The 12,554-nt window shown below is 39.3% G+C and overlaps 1 protein-coding gene across 19 annotated transcripts in view; it reads right to left on the reverse strand.

Moving 5' to 3' along the window:
• EPB41L3 (erythrocyte membrane protein band 4.1 like 3) overlaps positions 1 to 12,554 on the reverse strand; it is a 245,232-nt gene that overhangs the window by 26,975 nt on the left and 205,703 nt on the right. For all 19 annotated transcript variants that reach the window (XM_064577880.1, XM_064577892.1, XM_064577889.1 and 16 more), the window contains 4 exons: positions 12,012 to 12,099; positions 7,072 to 7,224; positions 3,252 to 3,349; positions 2,389 to 2,564 (listed from right to left, as the gene is read on the reverse strand). In XM_064577880.1, coding sequence (XP_064433950.1) covers positions 2,389 to 2,564; positions 3,252 to 3,349; positions 7,072 to 7,224; positions 12,012 to 12,099 — 515 coding nt within the window. The remainder of the gene's footprint in view (positions 1 to 2,388; positions 2,565 to 3,251; positions 3,350 to 7,071; positions 7,225 to 12,011; positions 12,100 to 12,554) is intronic.

Genomic DNA, 12,554 nt, shown 5'->3' on the forward strand with positions numbered 1-12,554 from the left:
ACGGTAAGACAAATGTTGCTAATGAAATTCATGCAAATGTCAAGCATGCAAACATAAAAGATATAAGACACAGCCTTTCATCCCAGCTAAAATGTCTTAGTGAAAGATGCTTAATTCAGTTACATTTTTAAAGCCTGGTACTCATTATTTTCGGTTTTAGATACATACAACTCATTTAAACTTATAAATAATGCTTTTCAAATACACAGTGGCTAATCACAGGCAAAATAGCATCAGCTTCATAGTTTAGGAAGTTTAAAGTATAAATGTATGAAAATATTCCAAAATCCTTTTATATTAGCTAAACTGTTTCACTAAAATATCTTCACTAAGATATTTTTATATTTCCTCATATTGATGAAAAAGCTCCTAGGAGATGCAAGTTCCCAGTGGGCCAGAGAGGCTGTTCTGTGTAAGATGCAACCTTGCAAGAAGCGGTTGTGTTCCAGCATGCAGCCAGAGCACCCAGCTCAGCAGCACAGAAAACATACTAGAATTGGCAGGACCCCAAAGAGTGAGAGACAACACATACTAACATCACTTTCGGGCAGGGAGGAAGAGACAGTATGGTATTAGTACATTTATTTCACAATTGTCTTCCGTCTTGTCAACAATCATTATCACAAAAAGGTCATGAGGAAAACAACATTCACGACAAATGTGTTCCCTTGGATACACATCACTGAACAAAGTGGATGATGTCCAGGGAAAGAAGGTGTGACTCTACAACAGTCCCCCCAACACTGACTGATAGAATACACAGGTTACAGAGATTCTCTAAAGGAGAAAGAAGAATAAATGGAACAAAGCAGTAAGAAAAGCTTCAATGTTACAGTGAGTTATTTCAGCATCTTAATTCAACCCAAAATGGTCCTAATAAACATTTTATTCCAGAAGTTTGGCTCCGAGTTAGATATTCCAAAAAGAAGCAACTATTGGAAGATACAGGATGGTAATTAAATTCCTAGGCCAGCTCACAAAAGCCTAGAAGAATAATTATGAATGTAATTATTATTACACCTATCAAGAATGCTGTCACACCTGTCTCATTCACTGTTTACAAATGGCTTTACTCCCATTTTAGAGATGATGACTAAAACTGAGACCTGGGGAGTCTAAATCACTCTCCATCTGCTGCACAGATGGACTTCAGTCTGGATTTACCTACCAGGTAAGTGTTTTTTCACTTCACTAGTAACATACATGATTCAGCACTAATGATACAATTTTGACTTCTATTAACTGTTTAGAAAGTATTTCATTAGAAAAATACAACCTTCTAAATCAGGGGATTCAGGGAGCACATCATCCCAGCAGCCACGTTGGGGTACGGTGAAAGGGAAGAGCGAACTGGGACTATGGGGAGTGGTGGCAAAAAAGGTAAGGACGAAGGTGATCCCACATATTTGTAACTTTTTGTTATTTTTCCTTTATTTTTATTATTTTTATTTTATGTTTTTGATTATTAAAATTGTACACACATGCTAGAAACGTCTAATTCCTTTTAAATACACAGGATAGCTCTTTTATAAAACAACTAATCTCCAGGTGCTTGGAATGAGAAAACAGAGACTTGGCCATGGCTCACTTTCTAAGTGAAGTGTTGTTATTGTTGTTGTTGTTGTTGTTGTTGTTGTTGTTGTTGTTGTTACAGCTGCCATGTGCGTAACTACGGACAGCAACACGAAACTGTTGCTTAAGACAAAAACCCAGGAGAGACTCACTATTATGTCATTCCTTAGAACTGTTATTTCAGTGATTCTCTCCTTGTTGAACTTATACATTTGACTTAACCGCGGAGAACATTTACATGGCAATGCTCTCCCAGGCCATCTGGGGTAGTAATTAATATTAACTATTAATAATAACCATATTATTATTTGAATGTCATCCTTTCTAACGGCTATCATGCATTGACTGGTAACAGTCACATTTTATCCATAAACATTTTGTAGAAACAGATACATTTAACTTACAGTCCTCCTTCTGAAACAAATTGACTGAAACAAACCCAATAATCATTTCAGATCTGCCAGCAAGTGAACCAAATTACTTACAGAGTATGTGACAACTATATTCAGAATGAGAGCATCTTTCTCCAAATTCAGGGTGCCAGCTTATGAACGCTATGCTCTTCATTCCCTAAGTACCATTCTTTTATGGAATTTTATATAAATCTACCAATAACAGACATTAGACTCACAAAGGCACTTTTTTTTTTTGAGGGTGGGGGTTAAAAACTTGCCACTCAGCCATAGACCAGCAAGTGCTTTTCATTTCATACTATTCAAGAAGATCTACGTTTATTGAAAGCTTGTGATGGTTTCACACTATTTCTGGGTAGCCATTCCTGATTCTTATTACTAAGGGCTCTTAAGTAATGCCTACCTCCATCCAAGCTGCGAGACATGGTATAACGTTTGCTGGATGAGCGTTCGAAGTAAGGGGCAGGGCGATCTATCAACGCGCTGGCTCTTCTTGTTTGGGCTTGTGTCCTGCCACTATAACGAAACTTGGAGCCCAAGGTCAGGAATTTCTTTGGAGGTGCTTCTGGTAACAACAGTCTAGAGATATTGAGGAAAAAATACCAGAGAGACGCTTAAGTCAAGTATTAAGAATGTTAACTTTTTTAGTCAAAGGTAAAGTGCTTTGTGTGCTAAAGGTTTAACACGTAACATGTTCAATGAATGGGATTTTATAGGAAAAAAAATCAATTCCCACAGTACATATCAACCGGGGAGTTGCAGAGAGGCTATAAATACCATGTGGGTTGGGACGGACTACATGAACTGAAGTTCATCTCACACAACTGAGGAGTCTATGGTCCTATAAGCCCAAAGAGCAGTTAAAGAGGTGACGTTAGTGAAGACCAACAGTGGTAAGTTGTTATTTTATAGACACAAATCTGGTAGTCTGAGTACTGTACGTAAGCAAAGGAGTCAAGGATGTTGAGAAATGACTGAAATAGTAAGGAATGGACTGAATCCCTGAGGTGGACATCTTATAAAAATAATGAAAAGACACTAAAGATAATAAAGTGGACATACGGCATATAAGCACCAGACAAATTAAGGAAGATACTTCAGTCAAAAGTTTTTAGGATTTCTTATCAAGAAATCTGGTGACCATGAACTTGGAAGGAAAAGAAAGGATATGCTTCCATATTCTTCTTCCAAACAGAGTTTTGCAATATAAGTGATTCCAATCATTCTAATTCTTCCTTAGGAAGAAAAAAAATCATCTTTACCTACCTGAAAAATGTATGATGTTCAACGCACACTTTCCATAAACGCTTGGCAGCTCGATGGTTTGGCAGCTTAAACCCAATGGTGCTTTCAAATTGTTCAAACTAAATTAAAAAACAAACATATTGAAGAGTAAAGTCAAGTTTGCAATGATAAATAACACAAAAGCAAATAATTTATAAAATCATGTCCCCCACAAAAGTTTCCTTCACTCACAAAAACAAGTGCTATATGCAGAATTCATGCTAAACACCTTCATTTATTAAAAAACCACCCTGTATCTATTCTCCTTAAAATGCTGCAGCCATAGAAAACCACACCATGGGTGTAGTAAATGTTTTACGGACAAGTATGGATTTTATGAAAATTAAATGCAAAAAAAGAGGCTATCTGGGTTCCTTCCAGAGACCAATTTGTCCTGATCTCATTTTTAAGCCTTATTTTCATCATGTCTCTGTGACATCATGATTTCAACGGGCATGTACAGGAATGAGCAAAATGTAGCATTCTCAGGGTGATATTTTCTCCCAGGATCTGGTCCAAGAAGATGTATCTCCTAGGTATTTGATGACTTGGTATCAGATATTGCTGATTTTGTTTGTGCATTCTACTCTGGATTATCACATTAGACACTAACATCTTTTGATTTTACATGTATGATCAGAAACTAGGAGAACACAATTTCCTATCTTTCAGCATGTATAGTTCAGATGATAATCTATCAGCCATTTGCGTTCTCAAGGTAAAATATCTGACTTCCTGAGTAATATATTTTAATTATTATTATTGCAAATGTTCGGGATTTTTTTTTTTTTAATTTTCTGAAGACAGTATGCATCAGGCCACCAGAGGGCAACCATTTTAAACAGTAAAAGCTTTCCAAAAGAGCATAAAACAACCAGACTACTGATACAGTCAATAGGAAAAAAAAAAGTAATTTATGTAGCAAAGAACCCAGGGGAGGGGTCCTATGCATGGCATATGAGAGATAACTATGCGTGACTTCTACTTCTTATTTGAGTGGAACTAGCGGGGTTGGCGGCGGGGAGAATGGGAAATATATCACAAGCTACTCCAACTAACTTTCCCAATTTTGTACTCACTCTGGATGTTCACATGTAGCGGTAGTCATAGCAATTGCTCTTGGCCAAGAGCCTCAGTCAAACGACAAGCCAGAGTATTACGACTGTGACTAACCCGTCCTCCATTTCTTCATCCTGCATCTAATATGTACCACACACTGTGCTAAGGCCAGGGGTTTTAAAGAACAATCAACTTGCTCTCTGCTGCAAAAAGCTGGGAATATTTCCTTGCTGCTCCCCTCCTTAGACCAAAGATGACAGAGGCTTCTGCACTTTTTGAATGTTTATCTTTCTCTATGCTTTGTACCAATGTCTTGACCTCTTCAGAGCCTTTGTGCCACCAATGATTTTTTCCTCATTCATTCTTCTCAAGCCTATGTATACGCTTGCAAAAAAAAAGGGGGGGGAAGCCCAACTTTCTTTGAGCCTGCTTCTGCCTGAACCACAACCCCATCTTGCTCCTTGACAAATGTCAGGAAGGAGAAGCCATGGCTACTTGATTCCCCACCTCATCGCCACCTGGCAGGTGCTCCTACCACCTGCTTGAACTCTTCAATGTCGCAATGGGATCTGTCAAGCCCGAAGCACTTTTCTCAGGTCTTAGCCCACACACCGTCCCTGTTAACATCTGGCCCTGCTGGTTCACCACATACCCAGAGTTTGGTCTCCTTGTCATTCATGACTGTTCTTGCCCCTTTTCTTCTTTCTCTGGTGCTTTTGTTCATCTCCCTATGTTTCACTTCTGCCTACTCCTCCCTCAAAAAGGGATGTCACCCAGAATTTCTGTTTTAGGGTCTCTCTTCTCTAACTTGCCTTGTTCTTTGGGTAATTTATTTCATGCCCAAGGCCTTGAATACAATGGATACAGCTGATGACTCCTTCAAAACTCTATTTCTTACTATGCAAGAATCACCCCATGAAAATATATCTCAAAAGAATTTAATCTTTTTTTTTTTTTTTCCTGAAATTCTCCCTGTTTTCTCCCCTCATCTAATAATATCATGTCCATCAACTTCACTCGTGCCAACCAAAGACCTCTGATTATCCTGGACTCCCTCCTCTTTTCAGCCCCTTCCTCCATCCTGTGTCCAAGACCTACTGGCTTAGTTTCTGAAACCTCTCTCACATTTGCTCCTTCTGTTCTATTCCCATGGCCTCTGCCCTAGTTGAGGTCTTAGCACATCTCATCACTAATTGGCTGAGTTTCTTTCCAAATTATTCATCTAGTATATCACATCCTCTCTAAAACCGTCCATGGCTCACTGTTGTTTCCTGATGCATTTCTCCAAATTTCCCATCCGGGCCGTCACCACAGCATGCTTGCCCCAGAGTATTATATGTGCAAAATGTATCATGATGACATAATTCTAAGTACATGAGACTGTCTTTTGCTCAACAGAAAGTCCCTTAAGGACAGGAACAAGGTCATATTTATCTTTCTATTTCTAATGCCCACCATGGTGCCTGACAATAAGTAGATACTCACTTGTAAACGTTTGATGAATCGAATATATATTGGTTATAAGTTTAATATGCAATTTTAGGGAATATAAAAAATTAGTTTCAGGTATTTACATGAAAAGCTTACAGATTATTTCAGTCTTCACAGACAAGTTTGATTTTGTATTTACATTAAACATGATTCCTTGCTTTATAGTGTGATTTTTTAAAACTTTTTAAAAATTGAGGTACAACTGACATATAATATTATACTGGTTTCAAGTGTATGACATAATGATTTGATGTTTATATACATTGTGAAATGATCACACTAAGTCTAACATCCATCACCACAAGTTTTTTCTTGTGATGAGAACTTTTAAGATCTACTCTCTTAGCCACTTTCAGATATAATATAGTATTATAACTATAGTCACCATGCTGTACATTACAACCCACATAACCTGATATTTAAATTATATTTTCCACCAATGGAGAGGCTGATTTTGAAGACAGAAAATAATTCTGTATTGTACCAGAAAATGTTCAGAGACACAGATGAGCTGCATGCAACCTTAGAGTTCTGACCGCCTCCATTAGATTAACCATACTCATTATAAACTGGATATATTTATTCATCATCTGTTACACAGGTAATAGGAGATATTTACCACCTATTATGTGTAAACCACTATGAAGGATCTAAGATCAGGATGGTTTTGCCTAGGGAACAAGGATTAGTCGACAATTTTTATTTTTTTCACCAGTCTTTCTGATTAAAAGAAAAAGACACAAATGTACTAGGCTATGAGACATTTGCATAATTTATCCTTGGTGTCTCTTGCTCTAATCTTTCTTGTACTTTGATCACATTATCTCGAAGTTATTCATGCTAGGGTGCCAGCAGATTTGGAAGATGAAAAGGGCATGAGCTCATAAAACAGGGACAGATGGGAAGAAATCTATTCTTTATTCACAAAACGTTTAGCACCTCTGAGTTTCTTTTATACAATGATTTGAGACCTACGAAACATTATTCATGTATCTTGATGTTATGCTAAAATCTGCAAACATAAAAACTTTTCCATCTATGCAGTGGGACAAAATTAGAACCAAACCATTAAAAAGAAGAGAATATTTTACTTATTGTTGCTTATCAAACAAACCTACAATAAATTCTCTTAGGCATGGACACATGACTCTCACCATGTCCTATGATGCTCAAAACCTGGGACTGGCAATTTACATTTTTGTTTGCTACCGCGTACCTTTCTTTCCAATGTCCAAATTGAGGGGCTACTTACCTCTCCCGGCCGAATCTTAATGTAAAAGTTGTTCCGTTTGTATGAAATTTTTAGAACCTTGGGCCAGGCAAATCTGTTGATTCTCAGTCGGTCACGATATATCAACAGACCACTCGCACAAACTCCTAACATAATTTCTACTCCTTCAGAATCCTGGAAAATGGCATCGAGAAACAATGGGTCAGTATTTCACTGATTTCCACTTATGGTGAAGTGTGGCATTTAATGCACCACAGTTTTCCGTGAAGGAACCTGTAATTGACTGCCGACAGCTCTAATTTCAGTAGGAAAAATACTTTAGCCATTTTTTTTTTTAAACGTTGCCCCTAAATAATCGGCTTTTAGTGAAGATATTTATCACTATGGAGATCTGTCAGAGTAGAACTGGCTCACCCGATGTCTCATGACGTAAATACTGCACACAGAGACCGACCAGAGGATGTGTTGATGACGGTGCAAACGATAGAGGCAGGTCTCACGACTGAGCACCAGGCACGGCTCTCACCAGTTCATGCGTGTAATGTTAACTCCCTTCATCTTCACTAGGAGACTTTGAGATGGTTGCTATGACTCTTCCTAGTTTACAGATGAGGGAACTTTTAAAGCGTGGAGAGGTTAAGTGTCCACCCCAGTTGAGTATTGGCAGCCTGGTTCCAGAGGCAGGGCTTTCAACTAATACGTGTACTAATAGAGGGATCCTGTCCTTTCTAATGAGTGTTTTGGAGTTTGTTCCATTAAAAAAGAGCCTCGATCTTTTCTATACACCATTAGAGTAGAATTTAAATATAAAATAGGCTTTCAAAGTATGAGCGTACTTCCCCAACATGTCCCTAACACACCACTGCCCAGTCATAATTGGGACAGCTATGTCACATACATAAATACAGATACATTTTCTATAGGTCTCTAGTTTTCTTTTTTAAGTGGGAGCTTGCTATATTTATAACATGCTTGTTTGCTACTTGCACTTTTCATCTTTAGGTCACTTCCTAGGGATGTGTGATGAGAAGTCTCAGAGGTCATCGGATAGGTCATATAAAGCTCAGGAGATGTATCGTGGACAGCCGATGCCCCTTAAATGCTGTATAGGGGTGAAATCAGGGTAAAAGGAACGTGTGGTGGTGAGGAGGGTAAAGGACAGAAGGCAGGACTGTGTGTGAGGCTCCATCTCCACCTCCTCGTCTTGTGGGTGTTGGAATCAGGGGCCACCTAGGAGGCAAAGCTGAGGTCGTCTGTCACATTAACTGGCAGGACTGTCCCTGGCACTGAGTGACTCTGTAGCAGCAATGAGGGGAGGGGGAAGTGGAAGAATGCAAACAGGAGATTCTGACTCATCCATATTGTGGGAATGTACTTCCTGAGTCTTGTCAGTGCAAGGCATGAAATGAACATTTCCAGAATAAAAAATAAATACTTTGGTCCATCTCTGGGAAATGTAAGTCCACAAATACAATCTAACTGGATTAAACATGAAATATTTTACCATGGAAATGGACGACTCCATTAGATATGAAATTACTCTACAGAGGTGGAAATACTTGATGGCAGGATATTACAACATAATTAAATTTGAGGAGAATTCAAAGACCAGAAACTGCCCACCATTTATCAAGGGCTTTAATCTGAAAGAGCAATTGGAAGAGCTAGAGCCTGATGCTGACAAGTAGCTGGCACTATTGATCCTTTAGAATGGGCCAATCTGCTCCCAGGGCTGCTCAGAGGTGACCCCCTTGCCCCACGAGCAGAGATGCAGGCATGAGGGAGGACCGTTTGAGTAAAAGCTCGATTCATTTTCTATTTTATCTGATAAATACAGAGGTAAAACCTCTTTCACTATTACCTATTTTAAAATCATCCCTTAGTGTCTTTGGATAATGAGAAGACAGATCCTTCACGGGGAAGAGCAGGAAGCCTCCACTGACCCCTCGTCTTCTGCTTGCCTCCATCGCACTCTTCTCTGTGTCCCCCCATATTGTTCTGTCATTACCAGCACATCCCAAGCAAGTGGTGTGGCAATGAAAACCCACTTCCTCCTCAAGCCTGGACGCTGCTTGAGAGCAGAAGCTCTGTTATATCCTTGTAACCACATGCTCTGCACAGCGTCTACCTAGCATGCCTTAAGCCATTACATGTTTGTTAGAAGAGAGGGCAAATAAGGAAAGAAAATGTCAGGAATATGTGGGGTTTTAAATGGAATGAACATTTCCATTTCATTAATCCACAGCAACGACAAAAAAAAAAAAAAAACTTTGGATATCGAATCTTCTGCCACTGCCCATAGTCCTGACGTTAACTTGACAGATCTTTTGCATTGAAAGCTGAAATGGCGGTCTTTCTTGGGGACATGTGTGTTTCCCTATCAACAGACACATTTAATGCTCCCTTTAGTGGGGAGCACGGAAGGAAGATCTGGATAGTCTCAGTCTATCATAATTAAAATAAATGAGTGTATTATTCCCTTAATTTAAAATCACTGTTCAAACTTTGCCATCCTTCATTTATTACTTGGTCCATGGGACATCCAGTAGGGATTTAGACCTACATTTCAGAATCTTATATGAAATGACTCTGACAGTGCCTACTCGGGCTGACATTAAATGACAAACAAGAAGAGACAGTCTTTCTAAGAACAAAACCAAAGCATTTAGGATAGGTTTTCCAAAACAAGGGCCCTTCATCTAATAATATGTTATTTATTCTTTATACAGAGCCACAGAGTCCAATATCACAATTCAGAATTTCTAAATAGGCTCTAAAGCTTAGGGCCTTTCATACCATCCACAGAAGAGAATCATCTCACAACCGGAAATTCGCTCTAATTTAATTCAGTAAATTTCCTTCTTGAAATGATGGACTGTGGCTGCACGAGAAAATGGGAATCCACAACGGAATATTCATTATACTTAATATTCAGATGAAATCCTGTAATAGGCTGCATTTGCGCTTCCTTAATTCTTTCTTTTTAATTGACATGATTTCAAATCATATTAGTGAATGAAAAAGCAGCGATTTATTTGAATTTAGTAGCTACAGCGATGTTAAGTGATTTTATTTGTACTGATAGGAACATTGATAAATCCTGAGTTGCACTTCCCAAATGTATGCCCTAATCTTTTATTTGTTTTTTTCCTGGGTGGTAAGTGAATCATCGTGTATAATGTAACTCAAAAATACCTTTCAATTCACTCAAATTTTCAGGCTACCTTCATTTCCTCTTTGTCTCCTTATCTGTTGGCCACCTAGGGAAAAACTCTAAGAGAAAAACGATCTTCGTGTGTGTCCTTGTTTTCTTTTTTAAATCCTCATCCTACCTTCTACAACATAAAATACAAAACACTTTCTTATCTGAGTGAAAAATAAGTGAAGAAATATAATAACTAACTGGAAAGTAAATAGAGCTACACTTGCTGTTGTAATTACATACATACATACAAATGTAATTACATACAAATGTATGTTGGTATTCAACATACGGGCACATCCCTAGGATGCTCCAGCCAAGTCTCTGAGATTTTGCTTGTGTTCAGACCTTCAGGCCTTGGAAGTGCTCATCCTGAATGATGTACAAAATGATCCACAGACCGCACCCATCAAAACCTTTATTTGTTTGACAGCCACCATTTTCTTGTTCAAACTCAGCGTGGATCAGTCTGCTCCCCAAGAACCAACCAGCGAGTGGCCCCACTTGCAGTGTCAACAGAGCCTACATATCATAGATTTCCCTCCCATGGGTCCTCAGGGCTGTCAAGATGTTTGCTTGAACAGAGCCAGCTGAAACTCTCTTCATTTCTTGGCCCCAACCTAGACTGTGTCAGATACTCGCATGCCTGGAAGCCTGTAAACTGCACGTTCTTTCGGATCCCAGATCATGCAAGTGGTGACTACTCGGTCCATCAGTAGTAAAGGCACGTTCCTATACAGAAGTGATAGTCTCTTGACAGCCAAAATCAGAAGGAACTGCCCTTGAACTTCAAGCACGGATCTTTTTAAATGTTACTTAAGTACCAGAATCCATCCCTAAGAGCCTAACATATTTCATATGCTTTGGATGGGAGTTTTCAGAAAGCTTGTCTGTGCTTCTACCATACTTTTATTCACAGCTGCTCAAATAATAGACAAACAGTCCATACACTCATTCTCTCACTGTGGAAAAATAGAGAGATTCTGGGAAAAGTGTGATCTGGAGTCAAATGTTTTATGCATCCTCACAACCTCAACCTTACTACAATCCAATTCCAACTTCTTCTTTGAAAGACTCTGTGGCCAAGATATAGCTTTAACATTTTGCCAATCACCAATCAACGAGGCAATCCTTAGCTTCGGGACTTAATTTTAGTTGAACTTCAAAATCTTATTTCAAAGCACTGATTATGTGTCAGAGAACCTAAGTTCTAAAGAGAGTTATTTAAATTTCACATGAATTTGCTGAGTGCCTGGTAAGCATCCAGAACAGAGCCATCAACAGTACTTGGCACATAAGAGATGTGTCAATTGGGTCTTGGACAACTGGCCAAGGTTGGACAGGTAGAGAGAAAGGAGGAGGACAGCCCAGACAAAGACGGGCATATTCAGGGAAGAGGCAGAGACAGGATCTGGCAGAAGCAAAGGGCACGTGTTGGCACGAAGTGGGAGATAAAACTGTGACAGGGAAGGGGGCTGAGTTAGGAGCTTGTTATGTGAAGATAAATTTTTAACTGAATCAATGGGCAATCTGAGGCTTTGCCTGCTGAGGGCTTTCAGTAGCTGAGGCAGGAGCAATGGGAGTTTGAGACATGCAGAGCAAACCCTTCAGTAAAATATCAGAGAGTTAAATTTGCCTTATCATTGAGTGGGCCTTAAAGCAAACACAGATTTGAAGTAAAAATCACCAGCTTATAGTAATAACAACACTGAACTAAATAAAATTAAATAGGAAGTCTGGGGTTTAAAAAAATGCATACCTTGGCATGATGTAAATCAACCCCATACATGGACAGTTTTTTGGCATTTTCCAAGAAATGCATCTCTGCTTCTGCTGGCGTCATTCCTCTGATAAGAAAAAAAAAATATGTTACAATGCTGCTTTTCTTTTACCTGGCAGGCTGCAGTATTTCCCACTTAGCCTAGCTATCTCATAAGAAAGCCCCATAGAGGCACCAGCAGATTCAGGCTCTGAAGGGGGTGGCAGAGAATAACAAGAAAAATGGCTTTTATTTTTTAAAAAGATTTTATTTATTTATTTGACAGGGCGGGGGGGAGAGAGAGAGCACAAGCAGAGGGTGCAGCAGAGGGAGAGGGAGAAGCAGGCTCCCCGCTGAGCAGGGAGCCCGATGCGGGACTCCATCCCAGGACCCTGGGATCATGACCTGAGCTGAAGGCAGATGCTTAACTGACTGAACCACCCAGGTGTCCCAATAAAAATGGTTTTTAAAGAACAACTGAATGGGGTTCCTGGGTGGCTCAGTCAGTTAAGTGTCTGACTCCGGATTTTGGCTCGGGTCATG

The sequence above is a fragment of the Mirounga angustirostris genome, unplaced genomic scaffold, assembly GCF_029215605.1.
Source record: "Mirounga angustirostris isolate CCGP_5_RB_7025 unplaced genomic scaffold, mMirAng1.0.hap1 SCAF_14, whole genome shotgun sequence".
In the NCBI taxonomy this organism is placed as follows: domain Eukaryota; kingdom Metazoa; phylum Chordata; class Mammalia; order Carnivora; family Phocidae; genus Mirounga; species Mirounga angustirostris.